The sequence below is a fragment of the Lepisma saccharinum genome, chromosome 5, assembly GCF_977018435.1.
Source record: "Lepisma saccharinum chromosome 5, izLepSacc3.1, whole genome shotgun sequence".
NCBI classification, from domain to species: domain Eukaryota; kingdom Metazoa; phylum Arthropoda; class Insecta; order Zygentoma; family Lepismatidae; genus Lepisma; species Lepisma saccharinum.
In genome coordinates this window covers 17274885-17297601 of record NC_139233.1, presented here as the reverse complement: position 1 = coordinate 17297601, position 22717 = coordinate 17274885, and the positions used below count along the sequence as shown (strand labels likewise).

The 22717-nt window shown below is 36.1% G+C and overlaps 1 protein-coding gene across 3 annotated transcripts in view; it reads left to right on the top strand.

Moving 5' to 3' along the window:
* Window positions 1-22717, top strand: part of LOC145987679 (uncharacterized) — a 119846-nt gene that overhangs the window by 66812 nt on the left and 30317 nt on the right. For all 3 annotated transcript variants that reach the window (XM_083122216.1, XM_083122218.1, XM_083122217.1), the window contains 10 exons: window positions 351-454; window positions 736-805; window positions 6139-6263; window positions 7771-7858; window positions 9520-9623; window positions 13787-13859; window positions 15988-16136; window positions 17682-17754; window positions 19448-19578; window positions 20263-20341. In XM_083122216.1, the coding sequence (XP_082978342.1) occupies window positions 351-454; window positions 736-805; window positions 6139-6263; window positions 7771-7858; window positions 9520-9623; window positions 13787-13859; window positions 15988-16136; window positions 17682-17754; window positions 19448-19578; window positions 20263-20341 (996 nt within the window). The remainder of the gene's footprint in view (window positions 1-350; window positions 455-735; window positions 806-6138; window positions 6264-7770; window positions 7859-9519; window positions 9624-13786; window positions 13860-15987; window positions 16137-17681; window positions 17755-19447; window positions 19579-20262; window positions 20342-22717) is intronic.

The window sequence follows — 22717 nt, the reverse complement described above, 5'->3', positions numbered from 1 at the left end:
CTGTTGTTGACAAACACTAATACACCAGCATCAGTAATCAATCAGACTTAGAAACTATTCATGTGCAAATCATTAGTTCATTTCTCAGAACTGCTGGTGAGCTCAAAAGAAGCATAAAAAATATTTTTCAATTATAATGAAAAGGAAAATAATGTTGATTCTTTGCTGAAGATAGCAACAAAAATGGCTCGCATCCCAAGAACTTTTATCATGGCATTATTAATTTTTTAGTACGAGTTATGTATTTGATTCTGCAGTAATTGAAGCCTATGGATTACATTCTTTAGTTAATTTCCATGATAATGCAAAATATTTCTCCTAACGCTCTAAATTGCTCTAAATTTTAACAGGTTCTTCCAAAAGCTGATGCATCTGAACAGAAGTCAAGACCTCATGATAAAGACATAAAACTTGCTAAGTTGCATGCAAGGCCAGAAAAGCAATCTGATGAAAGGTAAGAGCCACTTACATTTTAATATTAATTAATTAATTATATATTAATAAAAATGAATTTCATATAACTGTTCCTATCAAATTTCCAATTTCCAACCTTTGTGAAATTAGAGAAAAATTATCATCTGGTACTAAGCAATGGTTTAATTGTGTTCATGTAGATGCTCCCACTGCAATGAAGATAATAGACTTTAGAAATTATAAGAATCATGTATATCATGAGAAAACAAGATCTTTTATACAATGTAATCATAATACATTTGTGTTATTTACTTTTTTCAGTCCTTCAGATTTGGGATGGTTGCCATCAGCTGTTACCAGTCTATTTCAGCCAACAGAGAATGTAACAGAGGTATGGGAAATCTAATTTTCACATCTATATGAATATATTTAGTGCTCTTTTTAGATTGTCAGTATTCTTGGGATGATTTGATACCATCATCATCATCCTTCGCTGCTTCCCACCTCTGGCTGGGTCAGTACAAAAGTCAAGCCTCTCCATCTTTTCCTGGTCTTCCACCACTCCTCTCTTTCCACTGTGTTCCAATCTTGTCCTCTTCTCCTAACACTTTCCTCTATCTGCTCTTTCCACCGACATCTTGGTCTCCCCCTCGGCCTTATTCCCACTCCTTGTGCATGGTAAGTTCTTACTGGCAGTCTTTCTGCATCCATCCTCTTCATGTGTCCGAACCATCTCATCTGTGCCTGATCTATCCTGTCCTGAAGCTTCACCACACACTGTCTGTCAGAACTTCTCATTCCTTATTCTATCCCTTCTAGTCTTCTCCACTATACTCCTTAAAAATGTCATCTCCAATGCTTGCATCTTTCTTTTGTCTCTCTCTGTCATTGTCCAAGTCTCTGCTCCATACATAATTATTGGCACATAGTAAGTGTTATATATTACCTTCTTGCATTTCATATGTACATCCCTGTTCCATATTAATCTTCGAACACTTTGATATAATCCACCACCCATTTGTCCTCTTCTGTTTACCTCCTCATCTATTCTTCCACTTCTCTCAATTATGCTTCCTAGATATTTGAAGCTCTCCACTACCCTCAACTCTTCCGTGTCCATCTTTATTCTTGGTTCATTTCTGGCTCTGTTTCTTGTTATTATTAGCACCTTGCTCTTTTCTGCACTGAATTTCATTCCTGCTCTTCTGATTTCCTCATTCCAACTATCAAGCTGTCTCTGTACTTTTTTTTCCCTGTCATCAGCAAACAACAGGGCCTTCATCTCTTCCTCTCCTATCTTCTTTCCCACCTCTTCGTTATTTGCATCCATTGTAATTATGAAGAGCAGTGGGGAAAGAACACTTCCCTGTTTTAGTCCATTACTTATACTGAACCACTCCATTCTTCCCACTCGTGTTATAACACAGCTCTGGTTGGCTTTGTATGTGCTGTGCACTGTACACACTATCTCTCCCTCTTAGAGCCTTTCAAATCTTTGTTCTGTCCATGCTATCGTATGCCTTTTCTATATCTAGGAATGCCATAATCAAATCATTTCCTGCATTTGCCTTATGGTGAATATCAGGTCTGCTGTTGATCTGCCTCTTCTAAATCCGTACTATTCCTCTCTCATGTTTAGCTCTGTTACTTCCCTTATTTTTTTCTCTAACTCATACTCCTTTGCTGAGTGGCACATAAGTGTTATTTCTCTGTAGTTTTTACATTCCTTTCTGTCACCCTTCTTGAATATGGGAACTATTAGTTCCTTTGTTCAATCTCTTGCCACACTGTTTTCAACACACTGTGCAGCCACTGCACACCAGTCACTCCTGCTCCTAGTATCATTTCCACTCGCACTTCATCTACTCCAGGTGCTCTACCTCTCTTCATTCTCTTCAGAGCTTCCTCCACTTCTTTCCATGTGAGATTCACTTTTTCCTTCCTGTTTCCTTTTTCCTTCACTTCTTCATGTTCATTTCATTTTTTCACATTCAGCAATTTCTAATAATGGATTTCTCCACATTCTCCTTATTTCTTCATCCTCTACTACAACGTTTCCTCTTTCATCCCTTAGCTTACAGCTGTCTCCTCTTTCTCTTCTCCTTTCTCTCACTAATCCATACAAAACTTTCTTGTTCACATCTACATCTTCTTCTAGCACTTTGGCCCTTTCTTTCATCCACTGCCTTCTTTCCTCCTTTACTATTGTTCTTGCCTCTTTCTTCTTTTCCACATACTATTTTCATGCATTTTGTGATTTAACTTTAAACCATTTTCTAAATGCATCATTTTTGTTTTTCACTACCTCTCTAGTTCTTTCATTCCACCATGGTGTTTTTTTCTTCTTTCTTTTGTTGCTTGTCCTTCCACATACCTTTTGGCTTCCTCTACTAATTCTGTTTTAAATCTTCTCCATTCTGTTTCTACTCCTTTGGTTTGATTGATTGATTTAGTGTTTTAAGTCCACTTTATGCACAGTAAGGCTAATCGGGACTGGACCTACGGTTTAAAGTGGGATCCGAACCACTTGTGCCTCCACCGGGTATCGAACCCGGGACCCCTTGATTACAAGGCGACGACGCTACCACTGCACCATCTACTTCTTTGGGTTCATTTCTTGGCACATATTTCTTGATATTTCTCTTTTATCATCTTATCCTTCAATTTCCACACTCTTATCCTTCTCTCTTGTTTGTCCCTTCTATCTTTTATTTTCCATCTCCTACTAGTAGCCTGTGGTCACTGTCTAAGTTCTCACTGGGTATTACTTTGATGTTGTTCATTATCTTCTTTACTTCCTTGTTTACCAATATATAATCTATTACAGACTTTTGTTCATTATTCCAACTATATCTTGTAATCTTATGGGTTCTTCCAAGTCTTCTTCAAATTCTTCTTTCTCCTCCCTTTTACATCCTGTTCGTGGGCTTACACTTGAATTATTTCTATTACTTTCCCCTCTTACATTCATTTTTAGTTTTATATTTCTGTCATTTACTCTCTCTACTTCCTCACTTATTCCACTTCTGACTACAAATCCAACCCCACTTTGTCTGTTCTCTTCAGTCCCTGCCCAGTACAGTTTATAGTCTTTCCTCAATGTCATTTCTCCTCTTCCTTTCCATTTCCGTTTTGCTCATTCCAAAGATGTTGATCCCTCTTCTTTTTCATTAGATCCACAATTTCTTCAGTCCTTCCTGTCAGTTTTCCAATATTCAATGTCCCAATTTTCAGTCCAGCTTGCTTATCTCGAATTGCTTATGTTTTCGGCTGTCTGCTAATCGGACCTGTCACAGTCTACACCTGAGTGGTGGTGCTACCACCTGTGGATTCTTAGGTACACACTTGTTTTCTGTCAGGGTTCCAACTCTCTTAGCTTTCTGGATCCCTCCAGACCCACAACGCAGTGGGGGCAAACACTTTTATAGCTGTGTCTAATCGCCATGACACAAGGCTGTCGATGGGTATCTGTGGTATTTGCTGAGTATGCCCATGCCACTGGACACTATTGGCCACTTGTGACCCGTCCAGTAGCTGAGGCTCGCACTGGAATTTGAAAATACTAAGTTGCTGACCAAGGCAGTTTATTAAGATAGAAACACTTAACTGGTAACGTTTCAACCCTGTATCAGGATCTGAGGAAGACCCTGATACAGGGTTGAAACGTTACCTGTTAAGTGTTTTTATCTTAATAAACTGCCTTGGTCAGCAACTTAGTTTTTTTAATATGGAAACAAGGCTTAATTATATTACAACTGGAATTTGTTACGAATGCCGATGGTATTGGCTGATACCAGTGGTATTGGTATATGAAAGTATTGGTTGGATTCTTTTCACGTACACCAGTCAATATATTTTTTCTGCATTTTGCCATTTGTGGAATTCAGAAAAAAATGCCGCACGACACTTCCATCCATGCTAAATCATATGGAAATTATTCAAAATTCAAAGTTATCATTTATTTTTCACCAGTATCCTGTGAAAAAAAAATGTTATGATTAAATGACAGGTATTTAAATATTCTAATGTAATGCTTGAATATTTTATAGCAAAACTCTGGTAAAATGACACATTTAATTGCAATGAAATTCTTAGATATTAATATGAGGGTTGCTGGAAAAGTTTTTGCAAAGTACCACCAACAGTGGTGCTAGTGTTCTGCTATTATAAAAATCGGAAGAATAGACCTTTTTATGTTTAAATTATCTTTGATTGTTTGTTTAAGCCTATTTGTTTATTTTTCACAGCAGTTTGAAGTAGTAGTTTCGTGTGAGAAATGGAAATTTCTCATGAACACTTTCGGGCAATGATTTTTTATGATTTCAAATGTAGTTTAACACCAAAACAATGCATCGAGCAATTTCATTTGGTTTTGAGGATGAAGCACCATCCAATAGGACTGTGTACAGTTGGTTTTCCGAATTCCAGCGTGGTCGTACATTTCTCAGTGATGAATTTCGTGAAGGTTGGCCATCCACGTGTGTTGTTGCCAGTAATGTTAATGCTGTGCATGAAATGATTGAAAGAGATCGGCATGTGATATACCATGAGATTCAGGCATCCTTGAACATTGACATGAAAGCAATACATATGATTTTGCATGGTCATCTGAACGTACGGAAACTTTCAAGCCGTTGGATCCCACACAACTTGACCGAAGGTCAAAAACAGGCTCGTGTAAAGAAATGCTCAAAAAATTCAACCGAGGCAAGTCAAATTTGGTGTACTACATCGTTACAGGGGACGAAACTTGGATCTATTCATACAAACCCGAAACTAAACAGCAATCCCTTGTTTGGGTGTTTTAAAGTGAGCCAAAACAACAAAAGTTGTTCGTTCGAGGAGTGCTGCCAAGCAAATGATTGCTTGTTTCTTCGGTTATACCAGACATGTGGCAACAATAGCTTTAGAAGATCGAAGGACTTTAAATTCTGAGTGGTATGCAACAATTTGTTTGCCAGGAGTCATCAATGAATTGCGTAAAACAAACCCAAATCGTCGCATTATTCTTCACCACGACAACGCCAGTTCCCACTCAGCACACCAAACTGTTGATTTTTTTGTCCAGTAAAAATGTCGAATTAATGACGCATTGTCCGTACTCACCTGATTTATCACCTAATGACTTATTTTTGTTCCCACATATGAAAAATAAGATGTGTGGTGAGCGATTTGTGTCGCCTGAAGCAGCTGTTGATGCATTCCGAAGAGCAGTTTCTGAGGTATCAGCTTCAGAGTGAGAAAATGGTTTCAAAATTGGTTTGAGCGTATGCAAGAAAACCAATAAAGCCATTCCCAGAATTTTACATGTCTTTTTTCATATTGATTGCAGAAACCTTTCCAGCAGCCCTCGTATTAAGAAATATTTTGAACAATTTGTAATAGTTATAATTTTTGAACATCAGTAACAAGGCATTGTCATCATTCTGTATCATTTTTCTGCTAGTTGGCCAATTACGACAAAGAAAACCCACAACCAGCTGAGACTCAAATTTAGGAACTTGGTGCTGAAATTTGAAGTCAACCACTTCATACGCTGCCACCAAGCCAGCTCATCTTCATTCAAACACTACAACTAGTTCATGGTTAAGCATTGTATTTGAAAATTATGTTGGTGAAAAAGTAGGGTTATTTGCTGTACTAAACTGCCATTCTGATTCATTTTAATCTTATTGTTTAAGCTCACCAAAGTTATCACTTTAACACTAGTCAAATTTTATTCAGCCTGCTACCAAATCTGATAAGCCTAAGCCAGAGCATCCAGATGAAGAGTGTGAGTGTAAGCCGAGGACAATGGAGCATCATGGGAAAGGAGGGGGAAAGGAGCCTGCATCGTCTCGAGAGAGGAGGTAAGATTTAGATGTAATAACAATTCCAAATATATAACATGTCCAAAATGTAAGATCCGTTTGCAATTTATGCTGCAGCAGCACTGGGATTGTGAGAGTGCATATGCACGCTGAGTGGTTTGACCCATTGGCAAGGCACAGGCATCAGTTGGAGGAAAGATGGCAGTGCAGAGTCTTTGTAGTAGGTTGCGATAATGTACAAGAAAATCGAGACGCCTGCCACATATGAAGTGTGGTCAACGTCCGATATTTGAATAGAAGGAATGTGCCAGCAGCTTAAATCCACCATCAGATTGGTGAGGTGTATGAGAAATAGATCTTGAGTGCCTCTATGGTACAGGGATGGGTTTGACAGTTTAGCTGAGGGTGGGACAATGTGCTTGATGAGGAATGCAGTGGGTGACCATCTGTGGTGGCTGATGAATTGGTCTGTGCTGTGGAAGAGAAGATTAAAGGGAACAGACTATTCACCGTCTGCACTTTCAGTGCATTTTCCAACAGGCTGTTACCACTTGGTTATCATCACATCGGTATCGTTCTACGATTCGGCGATACAAAACATGGTATCTTGTTATGATAAGTGTCTGAACAGTGGTGGCAACAGTGTTGAAAATTAGTTCGAGGTATCTACTTCAGTCTGCAACAAAGTTTTTTGTTCCACTACATTTCGTGTTTTGTTAATTGGCAAACTGAACTTATTTTCTAGATGGCCCCTGCAACTTCTGAAGACAAGGGTTTGGAAATAACTAATTGGAATGTTAGTAGAAAATTGTTTATCTACAAACAATATAATATCTTTCCCACATTCTTTGTTCCTCGTGTTCATTTTTACAGTGCATGTGTTCCAACTCTGAAGCAAATTACTTTTTATCAGTGATGCAGCTCCCTATATGAAGAATCCTGCTCCAGCATTGAAAGGACTCTTCCTGAATATGCTTCATATCACATGTGTGACCCATGCATTGTACAGAATTGCATAAGAAGTAAGTGTGTTACACCCAGATCAAGATGGCTTAGATGGCAGACCATGTGGTTTGGAAAGGAAGAGGAAAGAAGAGTTTACAGGATTCTTGTTGGGAAACCTGATGGTAAGAGACTTGTAGGAAGGCCAAGACGAAGATGGAGGGATAACGTTGAGATGGACCTAAAGGAAATCTGTAAGGATGGAAAGGATTGGATTGGTCTTTCCCAGGATAGGCTTGTATTGCTGCAGCCTTAAATCTTCGGGTTTAAGAAGGCGAGAGAGTTAGTTTTGCACCCAGATGTGGACTGGTTCATTTCAAGCAAAACATTTTTTTTTTCTGAAATCTTCTCAAGCCTGGATCTTTCAGGAAGTTGCACTTGAGCTTATTTATGTAATTTCGGACTTGATAGAACAAAATTTCTAATGGATGATATCTTGTTTGTTTCTTTCCAATTATTCTTGTTAATTCTTTCGTAATTTGTAACTTGATATTTTCTTATTAAATCTGTTCATTTTCTCAATATTTTTTCTCTTCTTTTTCAGTCCGGTTCCACATGATTCAAATTGGCTACCATCTGTCATTGCACACGCCTTCGTATCTCCACCAGGCAAACCAGCTCAAGAGGCAGAGGTGAGTCAAGAATATCTTAAAGAGCATCAAATAATGAAATTGAATAAAAAGGCTCTTACTTGCATGAATATAGTATGGGTAAGATCATGCTTATGCTACAAATCATCATCTGCTTATTAGATGGACTAGTTTATTAATGCCTGTTAATGCATGTTTTTAATTGCATAAAACTCTCATAACACACTATGCCAGTATGTTTTCTTTGTCTTTGGTTGACTTGCTGTTACATACTGTTGTTTGTCTAGTTCAAAATGACTTCTATTGTATCAGAGGAATTGTAAAATAAATAAATTTGGATGAAGCTGATCCAACTCAAAACTGATAAACATATGAATACTGATACTTGTACTGATTCTCCTTAATATCGATATCATTACTTTAATACGGTAACAATTTAAAGTTATTTAATCTTTAGCAGACTGTTGGTTTAGATCAAAAGCACCCAAATTATGGCTGGTCTTGATCAAAACCATCTCTATGTGGCAGCAATTATAACATGTCATTTTTTGAAAACTACAGATGATAGATCAGTTTTGTCTTTTTGTTCATTTATATACATATGAAAGTACAACATACTAGAGTGACCAAATAATATATCCATTGTTACTATTATTAAAAAGCACAATTTCAAAATGTCAATTTTTCCCCTTGCCACATTATGGGATATCTTACAAATTAACTACCACCTTTTGCTGATATATTTTTCTTTTACATGTAATAATGTAACAAAAGATTGAAAGAACCGTGTTCACATTGTAATAATTAGGGGTCCATCAGGAAATGTTCAGTTTTCAAAATTTCCTGAAAATTAAGATTTTCTAAAATGTTGAATATATTGGTTTTTTTTGTTTGTTTTTTTCTTTCAAAATTTGGGGTCGGACATTACGTGTCCTCAATGAGTGGTCTTTTGTCATGCTTTCCCTGCAAATTTAGTCCATCTAGCATCCATAGGGCCGATGTTAGAAGTTAATTTCTTCTGTAAGGTGACAACACTGCTTTTCTCATACATTATTATTTTTTTCCTTAAGAAGTATCAGCATATTTTCAAACCAACAATGCATGGTTTTAGGAATGTATCACTGCTATATACTACATCTTTCGTTCATTTTGGTCTATTGTGGCCTGAAAGAATTTCACTTCTGCTAAAACCCCTGTCATTACGAAAATAAACGAAACCGATTACATGTACTACGATTAGTTCTTGAGCTACAGTTTTTTTTGGTACATTACAGCAAGTTTGAAAAGCGTGAATAGTTCTCATCCGGAGAGACTTCTGTCCGCTCAAGGTTAAAATACTTGTAATGGTTAATATTTATATTCATTCCATTGTAGTTAATATAACATAATTCTACTAGAATTTTTTTGTTTTGATAATCATGGTAAGGACATGACGAATCAGATTTCTGGATTAAGAATACCAGCTGCAAATAGCATATTGGAACCAGTATCAGCAATTGTAAAATATTAATATGATTAATATTTAAACCGATTCTGATATATTTCTTACTTTCAAAATTTTGATCGCGTCCCATGGCATTATTTCTTTTTAATGGGAGGTATGTAATTATGATTCTGATACAATTGGAGCCTATGGATTACATTCTTTACTTAAATCCCATGATAATGTAAAATGTTTCTCTAAATGCTCTAAATTTCAACAGGTTCTTCCAAAAGCTGATGGATCTGAACATAAGTCAAGACCACCTGGTGAAGACATCAAACTTTCTAAGTTGAAGGCAAGCTCAGAAGAGCAATCTGATGAAAAGTAAGAGCTATTTGTAATCAAGGTGTCCCGGGTTTGATACCAGGTGGAGGCACGTAGTGGTTTGGATCCCACTTTAAACTGTAGGTCCAATCCCGATTAGCCTCACTGTGCATAAAGTGGGCTTAACACCAGCTCAATCAATCAATCAAACCACTAACATTTTAATGTATTAATTTATTATATGTTAGTTAATAGAAATGAATTTAATACAAGTGTTCCAATAAAATTTTCCAAATATATTGCAACCATAATGTGAAATAAGAGAAAAATTTACCATCCAATACTAAGCAATAAACGTGTCATTGCTTCAGTAGTAAATTGAAGTAGACCACCAATAACGATGTGATTATTATGTTATTATTATTTTCAACCATGATTTTGTAAAGTAAATTTCAAATTACACAGTTTTTTTTTCTTGGGCAAATTGGACTAATTAAGAAAATGAATGAACTATTCAGGTTCCTCATGGAACATTTGCCATTTGATTTTAGATCATTAGAAAATTGATTTTTGTATATCTGTATTAACTATAGAATAGTTTGTTTTTTAAAATTTACATCAGAACTTGTTTATTATCATCTAAAGTTACGTAACGTGACACAAGATTTTGGCATACACTTTGTGCTGGAAATACATTTTATCCACTATTTAATATATTCAGCTTAAATGTGGATCTGAATGAGCACACACTTCATCAAATCATACAGGTAAGTAATAAATGTGTCGTCTTCGAATTTCTAAATCAGCTGAAAAAAATATATGATAAAGGACCACATGATACACATCCAAAAATAAAATATTTTTCATTTCTGTTGATTTGTTACAGTGTTACAAGCTTATGAAAAATACACTATTTGATCAAAATAATTTACGTAAGGAAAATAATGCAATATTCAAACCACTATAAATTAAAAACCAAAAATGGTAAAGATTTAAGGTTTCCTTTATTTGAAAGCTTGTTCAAAGTACTTCCAATACCTTATTAAGGAACATATTTACGAAACCTTCTTCAACTCTAAAATAAAGAATGAAAATATGAAAATTTGACATTTTTCCAGTTCAATTCTTTTTTTTTTCAAGTGGAGAACAACAGAACGAGTTTTGCTGGGATAATAGAATATGGGAACTGGACTAACTATTTTCAATGCCATTTCTGCACTAACTTCTAATGTTATGTAGAAAATTTATTGTAAAAAAGGAAAAAATCCATTTTGACCTTTTTTCAGAAATATATTTTCAAAAAAGCCCATCTCAAAATTTCTGAAAATTTTACAATATAGTCTTTGGTTTCTGTACTAGCAGGAAGTGCAATCAGACTGGGCAAGATTTTTGTGTGTAACCAGGATGATTTTTTAAAAAAATGTCCTCGAAGTTCCATAATGTTTTGTGCTTTTACTGCAAATATGTTACACTGCCAACACTGTTTCTGACTGATGCTTATCAGGAAACCTGTAGGGCATCAAACATATTGTTGACAACATTTTTTACATGCATGCATGCATTCTCGCTTGCTAGAAACGCAATTGTGTGTGGTGGTGAGAAACTACTTAAAATAAGTCCATGCCACCACTGTACCTGATTTCTTTCGAGGTTCCTTGGCTGAGCCACGACGTGGCTCTTTGTCGGTCCATCGAAGGAGCAACAAACACACTTTGCGCTTTGCTCTCTCGATCAAGACTCCCCCGGTGACCTCTTGTCCTGTTTTTGATTATACAGCATTTTTTTTCCGGCTCGTGACAATTCCATACCATTTTGTACAACCTTTGTCGCATTATAATTTTAAAAGAAATTAATTACTTATTTCTATATCCTTGAAGTGTTAAAATCGACATTTCAGGCTTGCGTATAGATCTGTCAGCCATTTTTGACTTGTCGCATCCGGTGATTTTAATGTTTTCAGACATTTTTGATAATCGCTATAAATTCTGCTGTATAATTCCGTATGTAATGATCCAAAAATAATTTTCTTCATAATTAAATGCTCTTTCATTTCGTTGATTACTATTTTTACTACCAGACTAGTAGTTTCCATGCTATATGCTATACTATAATAAATATGTTCGAGAATTGTTAAATATATGAGGTGCTTGCAATACCTTGGGTAAGATATGCTTGGGTCCTCCTTTTTTCGATAAACTCTTCAAAATTGAAGATTTTGAAAAAAAAAAAATCTTGCAACTCCGTTACCCCAAATTGAGGAGGCTGGAAAAATCTTGGATCATTACATGTGGAATTATACAATATAAGTTATATTGATTGGAGCACAATTTTTTTAAAAAATTCTCCCTGGTTTCACACAAAAATATTGTCCGGTCTAATTGCACCTCCTGCTAGTACAGTAACCAAAGACTATATTATACAATTTTCAGAAATTTTAATATGGGTGTTTTTGATAAAATAATTTCTAAAAGAAAAGGTCAAAGTGGATTTTTTCATTTTTTACAAAGAATTTTCTACTTAACGTTAGAAGTTAGTGCAGAAATGGCATTGAAAATAGTTAGTCCAGTTCTCATATTCTATTATCTCAGCAAAACTCATGTCCAGTTGATCTCCACTTAAAAAAAAAAAAAAGAATTCAACTGAAAAGAATGTCAAATTTTCATGTTTTTGTTCTTTATTTTAGAGTTGAAGAGATATGTTCCTTAATAAGGTTTTGGAAGTACTTTGAACAAGCTTTCATTTTTGGTTTTTGATTTATAGTGGTTTGAATATTGCATTATTTTCCTTGCGTAACATTTTTAATCAAATAGTGTCTTTCTTTGTGAGCTTGTAACACTGTAACAAATCAACAGAAAAGAAAAATATGTTATTTTTGAACGTGTATCATGTGGTTATTTAACATATAATTTTTTCAGCAAAATCCGTGATTGTAAGTTGACAGCAACTGTATGATCTTAGATGAAATCAGCCTAACTGTTCATTATACTGGTTTTATCTTTGGTCCATTTGGTATGATGGTACAAACAGGAAAATTTTGTATAATGTCACCACTTGTAATAAGACTGGATGTGCTGTTAGTCTGAAATGAAATGTAGTTATATAATAAGAGGGTGAATCAAAACGTAAGGAAATGAGGTATCACGGTTATCTTCGAGCTTCCCACCAGGCTCGCTACAGAAGAGCACAGCTTTATCACAGCTGTTAGATGGCAGAGCCTTGCTATATCAGTTGGAAGATGGCTGTGCTCACGGAAACATGGTCAATCATGGAAGTGCATAGTGTGATCAGGTTTTTGCATCCAAAAGGCAGCTCAGCAGCAGAAATTCATTGTCAACTGGTTGAAGTGTACAGTGCTAATGTAATGTCATGGAAACACATGTGAGTTTGTTGCACTGAGTTCGATAACAGCAGGATAGATGTGCAAGATGAGCAACAGTCTGGTTGGTCAAGTACGCCCACTACAGATGACAATTTGTGCCGTATTGAAGGTCTGATTCAGGGCGATCGTTACATTCGACTTAGTGATATTGCTAAGGAACTCAACGTCTCAGTGGGCAGTGTGCACAAGATCGTTCATGGGCAACTGGACTTCTCTCAACAGGTGCTGTGTTCCTGCACAATGTCCAACCACACTCAGCCAACAGCATGCATGAATTGTTACTGCACTTCTGGTGGGAGGTACTGAGCCATCCTTCCTATAGCCCCAACCTGGCACCCAATAATTTTCTTATCTTTATTGAAGAACCACCTGGGTGGTAGTCAATTCACAAGTGATATGGAAGTTCAGCAACCCATCATGACGTGGCTTCAGGGATTTGACGTTCTTTCTTCTATGCCGGCATTCATGCCTTGGTGTATCTTTGGAAGAAATGTTTGGGCAAACATGGTGACTATGTTGAAAAGTAATGTGTATCAGTGCCATGCTACTGTGTATCAGTATATCTGCCTGTGGAATAAAGTTTGTCCATGATAGCTCTTGTTAATGTACTTTTTGAATCACTCTCGTATTAGTATTCATGAAACAAAATGGAAGTTATTTGCACATTACATTTCTTTTTGAACCAATTAATTTTTAAAGATCCTCTGCTTTAATTGTCCTCGTGTAGATGCAACCACTGTTGCAACAATAGACATTGTAAATTACAACATGTTGTATATCATGAGGAAACAAGAACCTTTATATTATGTATTCATAATACACTTGTGCTATTTTCTCTTTTCAGCTTTTCTGATTTAGGATGGCTGCCATCAGCTGTTACCAGTCTATTTCAGCCAACGTGTGAGCATATACCAGAGGTATGTGAAATCCAATTTTCAACTCCATATGAATACATTTAGTACTCTTATTAGGGTTAGGGCAGATAAATCAGTATTCCAGCAGACTTGATACCAGTGAGGATATATCAGTATAAGCTAATACCAGAAGTTTGGTGTCTAATTTCTAGAGGCATGCATATTTCGTTTTTGATGAAAACACGAAATGTGAAATAACACATTGTAATGTTAATTTTTCATGTTTCTGAAAGGTGTGAGGTTCATTTTCCTACCCTGTTTTGTCACGAAATGATGCGAAATGAACTGCAAAATGCAAATAGGCTCTTAAACATGAAATTTACAGTTTATATACCGACGCGACATTTTCTGAAGTCTGTATTATCCTGTGAGTTATGCAATTCACGGAAAATTGATTAAGTTTGCTACAAATATTTGAGAAGCAAAAATGAAGTCCTTTATACAGAAATAAACTTGATATTCTGGTAATGATTTAATGTGCTATTACAAGAGATATGTTTAATTTGTGTAATAGTGCAGTTTTTATATCAAATTTAGGATTTTTAAAACCAAAATGTCATTTTATATACCGCTTTTTCACCGCTATAACACACTTTTGAACCCAAAATTGACTCTGTTTTTGTACCGAAATTTTGCTCTTTTATTTACCAAAAATATGTGCCTCTACTAATTTCTAATCGATTTTTATTTCGTATTTTAGTTTTCAGACTTCAGGCTTCACAGGTAGCCTATACTCTGTCCTGGGAATCTTTGGAGTGAGCAAACAAAAACAAGTCTCTGCGCAAGTGGTGATTCCAGAAGGCTCGGCCAATGGACTCGTGACAGGGAAAGTGTGTACAGCTACCAGCCATTCGCAGCACCTCACAGTGCTTTGCTCCACCTACTTGCTTTTCTCCTCTTCTCTTCCATTATGTGTGACCTTGCTCCACAGAAACCAGCGACAGAGTATAGCTAACCTAGAATGGGTGTTATCATTATTCTGTGTTTTTGTTATTTTATGTTTCTTTCCTGCCACTTCGGCTAATTGCAATATTGAGAATAAGTTATGAATAGATGAAATTAATGAAGGGACACTTACAAAAACCCAAGCTGGATCTTGACTCAGGGAACTAAGTTGTGGATTGTATGCTGGCCAAAGGCCAGGAGGAACAGTTTCAAAGGAAATACCCTAAACCGCCCCCCCCCCCCAATCGACCTTTCCACGCAGTGACCTGGAGAAAGAGAGGTGTGTGTGCTGGATGGTTGTAGGAGGGGAAGAAAACTTAGCATTACGCTTATGAGAGCATTACTTCAGTTGTTGTCTTGGAAATATCAAACTTCACGATGTAGAAAAACACACGAAAGGAAATAAAACAGGTTGAAGATTTGGTTTGTGGTGGGAAAGGTTGAAACTTCGATTTGATTAGCCAAAACTTGAAGTTGTGTTGCTGTTTTACCTCCATAAGGAATGCATGGAATTCTGAAAATACTTATTCATCATATTTTTCAAACTTTGTGTCAAGCTTAATAATCAACTGGAGAAACCACTTTCACTTGCAACATGGGGAGAAATTCATACTCTCTTGTATAGATGGGATTATTTTTAGTAGCATTGCCCATTCCGATGATATTGAAATAAATGATCACCTGGTGAAACTGTCACTTTTCACCTTAACACACTCTGCTACCGATCTGGATCATCATAATTCTAACACTACAACTAATTCATTAAGCATTGTACTTTGGTTTGGTTTGGGTTGAGTTGGTGTTTTAAATGCACACAGTATGGCTAATCGGGATGACCTAGAGTTTAATGTGGGATCCGAACCACTTGTGCTTCCACCAGGTGTGCATTATACTTATTAATTTTAATCTATTGTTTAATCTCACCAGTAGTGTGGCCTCCCCGATGGTATAGTGGTAGTGCCGTCACCTTGTAAACAAGGGGTGCCGGGTTCGATACCCAGTGGAGGTGCATGACACAATGGTTCGGGTCCGACTTTAAACTGTAGGTCCAGTCCCAATTAATCTTTTTGTGCATAAAGTGGACTTAAAACACCAATTCAACTAATCAATCAATCTCACCAGTAGTGTATTTTTTTTCTTTGCATGAAATTTATCTGCTCTAAATCTATGGTAAAATTTTATTCAGAGTCTTACCAAATCTGACGAGCCTAAGTCGGGGTCAAAGGAGCCTCACGGGAATAGAGAAGAGTCTACCCAGCAAAGAGTTCCCTATCTGACATCGGAAAATGTACCATCTGGTGGAAATAGTGAGCCTGCATCTTCTCGAGGGAGGAGGTAACATTAATCTGTAATAACAATTCAAAAAGCTTCCGGAGGCAAGAGATTGGAAATAACTAATTTGAGCATCATTAGAAAATTGTGTATCTACAAACATTAGATATTTCCACTACTATATCACATTCTTTGATCTTCCTGTACATTTTTATGCAGTGCATGTGATTTAATTCGTGAAATAAATTACTCCTACGGAACTGTAGATATTGATTGGCTTGTAATCTGAATGAGATACTGTTTCTTTAACAGTTGAAGCCTCATATGACCACTCTGACTCTTCAGGTGTGTGTTTTTCAAACCTGCCATGAAAAAGAAAGAAAGAAAAAAAAATTTAAACTAATTCTCGTATCATTTTAATGTTGCAAATGGAGTCTATGTCTTGCCAAATAATTAACGTATCAGCATGCAGGCGTACCATTGTGACCTCAATGTTGCATTGTCTTTGTTGATGATGTGTAGAATCTCCACTCCATAGACACCTCTACACCCCAGACTTAGCACCAAGTAATTTTTATGTGTTTCTGTATCTGAAATCCTTCCATGCTAACCTTCATTCAGGTTAAAGAGGTCACATGGTTTGCATCACAGCCGACATAATTCTTCAATGAAGGAATACAAAAAGACTGGTGCTCCCACTACGACACCTTTATATAATAACAAAATGCACTTTTTCTAACAATACTGATGTAGAATAAATTAATGCTCTGAATTTCGAATAATTCCAGGGATAATTACTTTCTGCGAAAGTGTCACATATTTTTGCAACCCTACAAAACACCAAAATGCCACATCACATTGCTCTATGATGCCAGGGGTCCCGAGTTCGAATCCCAGCCTGGGCATGGATATTTGTGAATGTCCATTCATTAATCTCACCATGTCATCACTCATCCCCATCTTCTGAAATTAGCCAAAAATGGCACAAAAGTGAAGTAAAATAAAGCAATTTAATCAATCAAAGTCAAAATGCCACGAACGTATCAGCTGGTATCAGTATATAAATTCCCACTGATATATTCCAATACTGATACCACTTACTTCAGCCAAAACGTAAATCTGCATGGGTGTCAGCTCATCCTCATTCCTGCCCAAGGAATCCCAAAGCATTGTATGTAAAATTCATGTCCCGAAGTTTTATGAGGTAACTTCCATAACTGGAACTCAAACATGTTTTAAGATTCCATGGAGTGACACTTTCAGTGGTCCGTAGATATTTATTGATGTTCAATGTTTCTCTGACCACTGCTATTTTATCACAATGCCGGTAGCTGGAGGATCTGCCATTTGTATCCACCATAAAATTGAACCACTGGAAAGGAAGGAATGTTGAACAACTAATGAAACTTCGTAGCCATTTTCGTGTACTGAACTTGCTATGGAGTGGAAGGTAGTTCCACCATAAATCACATTTATGTTTGTACTATTAGTTTCCAAATTAAATGAAGTAGTAATAATAAATTTGTTTAAGTATTTTTTCACATATCTTGTATAACTGGATAGATACTTTGTATTGATTAATAATTTTTTTATGTTTCTTCATTATAGTCGCTCGGATCCTGAATGGCTGCCATCTGCCATGACAAGTTTATTTGTTCCGTCAGCTGAAAATATTACAGAGGTGAGTTAATATTAGGTACATAAAATCTATATGGTCAATATGAAAAACATAAACCATTAATAACTTACCATAGCTTCTTTTATCTTGCCTATAAAGATAGGACTATTAATAAATATGGAATACTTTTCATGTGTAATGGTTAAAATTCTTTTTCATGTTCTCCTGCTGTTTTGACACAATTTTATGAGCTAAGGTAAAAAAAGAAACAAAGATTGAATTGCTATTATCAAACTTTATTATACAATTTTTTTGCAGTTGTCACCTTCAAAGTAGTGCCCAACATTTTTTCATTTGTAGAAAGTTTCTTGAAATGCTTTTTTGCATGATGGCATACATTTTGTTCAATCTCCTCTGTGATTTGAAAAGAACGCCCTTTCAAGGTTGAAACCCTTTATGAATGGAAACAAACAAAACAAAAAAGAAAGTGCTGGGTTCAAGTCTGGAGAGTAAGGAGGTGTCTCATGTTTCTTCAGAAATTTGAAGGTAAGGAGTTACAAGTGGCCTTGCCTTTTCATCATGGTGCAACTTCCAAATCTGGTATTGTTCACAATTTAGGCATCTTGCTGCACACATTATCTCTTTAAAACTTTCACGTAGAATTTGTTGTTGACTATCTAAACATGTTGAACACATTTAAGATGAAGAGTGAATGTAATAATCACAGATGGCATCAATTTTGTCCGTCTGTATTTCCTGAACTATACATCACAGGTGAATGATCTACATAACATTCAAAATAGGAGGTCCTAAAGTTTCTAATTACATTTGATTAAACACACAATAAAGTTCATAAATGTTCAATGTGACTCCCTACGGCCACAGGGTAACATCTAGACGAACGGTCAGCCTGGACTTTTGCCTTTACTTGCCCCTTTACACAGTCAGCCTGTTTGATCAAATTGGCATATCTAGTGACAAATACATTTCTTTGTTGGAGGTTCAATGTTGAAACAAAGATGAAATGCTTGGTACACTGTAGGCGCAGACTCATGAGACTCGGACTAATGAACTCGCGAGCGCAAAATCTTGTGCTGCACAGTAACCATTCTGTTCTCATCTGACGTTGCTGCTCAGCTGTGTTCTAGAGAAGTGCTCTAGCGGTGGTACCCACTTTGAGATTCATTGGACAGGAAAATGTAATCAGGATGAGCCAATACCGTGTCGATGCATCAGTATTGGAAAGTATCAGTGGGAATTTATTGTCTGATACTTCCAATATTTTTGTGGTATTTTGGTGTTTCCTGGAGTCTGTAAAAAAAATGCCACATGGCACTTTTGCAGAGATTAATTATCCTGGAAATTATTCAAAGTATTAATTTATTTCACACCAGTATTGTGAGAGAAAGTAAATGTTTTCACACTGCAGGTATTCTAATTATTTATTAGATACATGAATGTTTTATCATATACTCTGGTAAATTGATGCATATAATTGTAGTAAAATACTTACACAAAAATATTAATAATAGTTTGAACTTCAAATTGTTACAATTTTCTATCATCATTGTGTGTGGGAATCAGTAAGAATATTGGCATGCATATTGGCTCCACCCTAATTGTAATGCATTTTTTTTACAGGTGGGACTGGGGATATGTGTGTGCTAAGTATAGTGCTGTGAAGGGAATGGGAATGTAAACTTGCTTCCACGGTCTGGAAGTTCTTGGAATACAATATTGCTTCTTGCTCTTTCAGATACCTCCTAAATCAAAGCAGGAGAAATCACCTGGCAGAGAAGATAAACCAGAGCAGAAGGGGCATTACGTAGAAGATCCTAAGAAACCAACACATCCAAGCAAAGGAAAGACTACTGTAGAAGATGTAAAGTAAGAATCTTCAATATCATGGCATGAGAATGGCAATGTTAAATATAAACATTTGTTAGATCTGAGCCTATCCTGATACCAGTATTGGCCGATACCAGTGGTAGATTGCAAATTGTATATTTTGCATAATTTCAAGGATGATCAGACTAAACAAAAGCCTTTATGCTGCTTAATTTCACTCAAATCTTGTGTAACAAAAGTGACAAAAGGTTTTAATTAAATGGTAAATTTCAGTTCCTATGATTGTATGTGTATTGAGAAGCTTTGTTTTCAGTTTCACCTATGCTAATTACTATTGAATTAGCCATGCAGTTTAGCCGGTCCCCGTGGCAGAGTAGTTAGCACATCCCAGGTTCGAATCCTGGCCTGGGCATGGATGTTTGTGAGTGTACATTCATCAATTTCATCATATCATCACTCATCCTCATCTTTGCAAATTAGCCGAAAGTGGCACAAGAAGCGAAGTAAAATAAAGCAACCCATTCATTCATTCAATCAAAGTTTAACTATAAATTTGATTTAATTTATTTTTGTGACCTAATTTATTATGTTTTCCTGCTGATTAAAGCAGATCAGTCTATTTTTTTAATATATCATTGTAACTGCCATGTTCCCTGTACCAATATAATTGTTTACTCATATTTTTTCTGTAATTTTAATTATTATTTTACATTCTTTTTTCAGTCAACCTAGTTCTGGTTTAATATCTACACTTACAGACTTGTTCACACCTATTCCCCGGATTTCTCCAGATGAAATATCAGTAAGTAAAAGAAGTACTTGTTTGTACGCACTAAGTGGCAACAATTTCATTGATTCAATATTTTTATAAAAAAGGCTGTTGTTTGTTGTTACTTTTATTAATATGAAGGTATAATTCATATATCCTGGTTTTGTTAATTGGGTGTCAAAATTCACAGTTCCTTTTTCCAAGGCAGTATACTTCTTGTTTGAAGTACTAGGTTGCAACAATTAACCCCTTCCCTGTGTAATTTCTGACAAAATGCTTTCCCGTTCTGTGTATTTTTTTTCTGAGTTTGCGTAGTAATATTTTTAAGTAACTACTGCTTCAGCACAATTCATCCGAGTATCATGGTCCATACGTCTTTCTCTTCAGAATAGAACAGGCTTTCAAATGGTACCACGCACATGTGTACATCAAGTATGAGTAAAAGGGAAATCGGGAATAATTCAGGAAATTTCCCTCCGAAAATCCCTTTTTGTAACTTTGAGGCCCTCTGGATCGACCCTGGATATAGGTACCCGATTATAATAATCCTTGAAAAATAGTATGGTCTATACGTAATGCATCCGCCAAGTTTCATTGCAATATCTTCAATAGGGATGAGGAGAAAAATATTTCGCAATCCTGTTTGACAATACTATTAGATACTCGAACTTAGGAAAAACAATCTGAACTTGAACACTTTTATTCACAATGTTACACTGCAACATTTCCTGAAACCAATACAATATTCAGAATGTAAGATTCATTTTCACACTATACTAAATCATATGTCATATATTACATATTACATATTATATATCATTTATGTTCTACACGTACCTTCATAACAGCTTGTTTATGCATAGTCCTTCTTCGTATGGTAGTCCATGAAACATGGAGCAACAGTCGTTACACTGATAACGGGTTTCCTTTCTTGATCCTCTGTCTGAGCAAACTTTACACTTTCTTGAAGCATTCTTCTTTTCGGTTGCTGGCACATAGGCAGGGAAGTGTCTTTCGGTCAGCCTCATTGGATTTGGGTTAGAACTTGGATGGCCAAATCTCTGTTGGTTGCCGTTTTGTAGGTTAGTTTCAATAATATTGTGTACCAAGTCAATTCGGGATTGAAACATTGTTTTCTTGCTGCCTAGCTTTTTGTGTACAACATGAGCATTGAATACACAAAGATTCAACAAGTGTAGAAACTACTTTTTGTAAAACTTTTTCAGTCTTTTTCTTTAAACAGGGTACGCTGATAAAATTTGGTCAAACTTATCTACACCACTCACATGCCGATTGTAATAATCTATTACAGATGGTATAAATATCTCCTTACCTTTCCTCATAACAGGTACTTCTGTGACTTCATGAGTAGTGCTGAGTATACGCACTTCGCATTTATCCTCCCATTTCATCATCATAATTTTACCAGTTGCTTCATATACCACATTCTTTTCCCCTTTCTTTAGTTTTTCCTTTTTCAACTTCAGGGGTAATTCCTTTCCTTCCTTTCTTCACAGTTCCAACACTGTCTGCATAGATTTCAAAACCAGAGCTAATTCAGGTGTTGTGTAAAAGTTGTCAGTGTAAATACAATGTCCAAGACCCAAAGGTTTTTTGCAATTTTAAGAACTACACGCATTACATGGTAATAATTACCACCATCTAATTTGGTATCTTTGCCTGTGTACATGTGATGTTCCAAACATATCCTGATAAAGCCTCAAAAAGTATGTACTTTTAATTCCAAGCCTACTTCTCTTGATAGGAATATACTGAGTCCATGATAACCTTCCTTTCCACAACATCAAACTTTCATCTACAGATACTTCCCGCTCCGGGATGTAAACAGAATTGAATTTCAGTACAATTGAATCTATTACTGGTTTTATTTTCCACAATTTTCTATGAACATCATCGTGGGGGTTTTGAATTGTCAACAAAGTGGAGAAACTTATTTATCAAAATCAATTTGTTGTATGGAATAATGTGCCTAAAAACTGGTGTTTCCAATATATACTTTCTGCTATAATACATTGTTAGTTCAGGTTTCCACACTATGCCCTGAACAATCAATATTGCTAAGAATAAGCACATTTCTTCAGGATTTGTGTTGTTCCATTCATGTAGTCGACTTCTCATCTTCAATGTCCCGCTTTTCTGTAACATTATTTGATCGGCAAATCTGTTCGTCTCCTGAACAATAAGATCCACAAGATCATCAGAATAAAAAAGGTTGCAGCAGTTCAAGAGCATTGTCTTTATCTGTAACTTGAACCTTGACACCAGTATTAGAAAAATATTCTGGCAACACTGCTAAATGTCATCATGTTCACGTTGTTCCATTTGCATTATACTGCCCATTATCACTTCCATCACTTCTGAATCAGAAACAGACGATATGGAATCTTC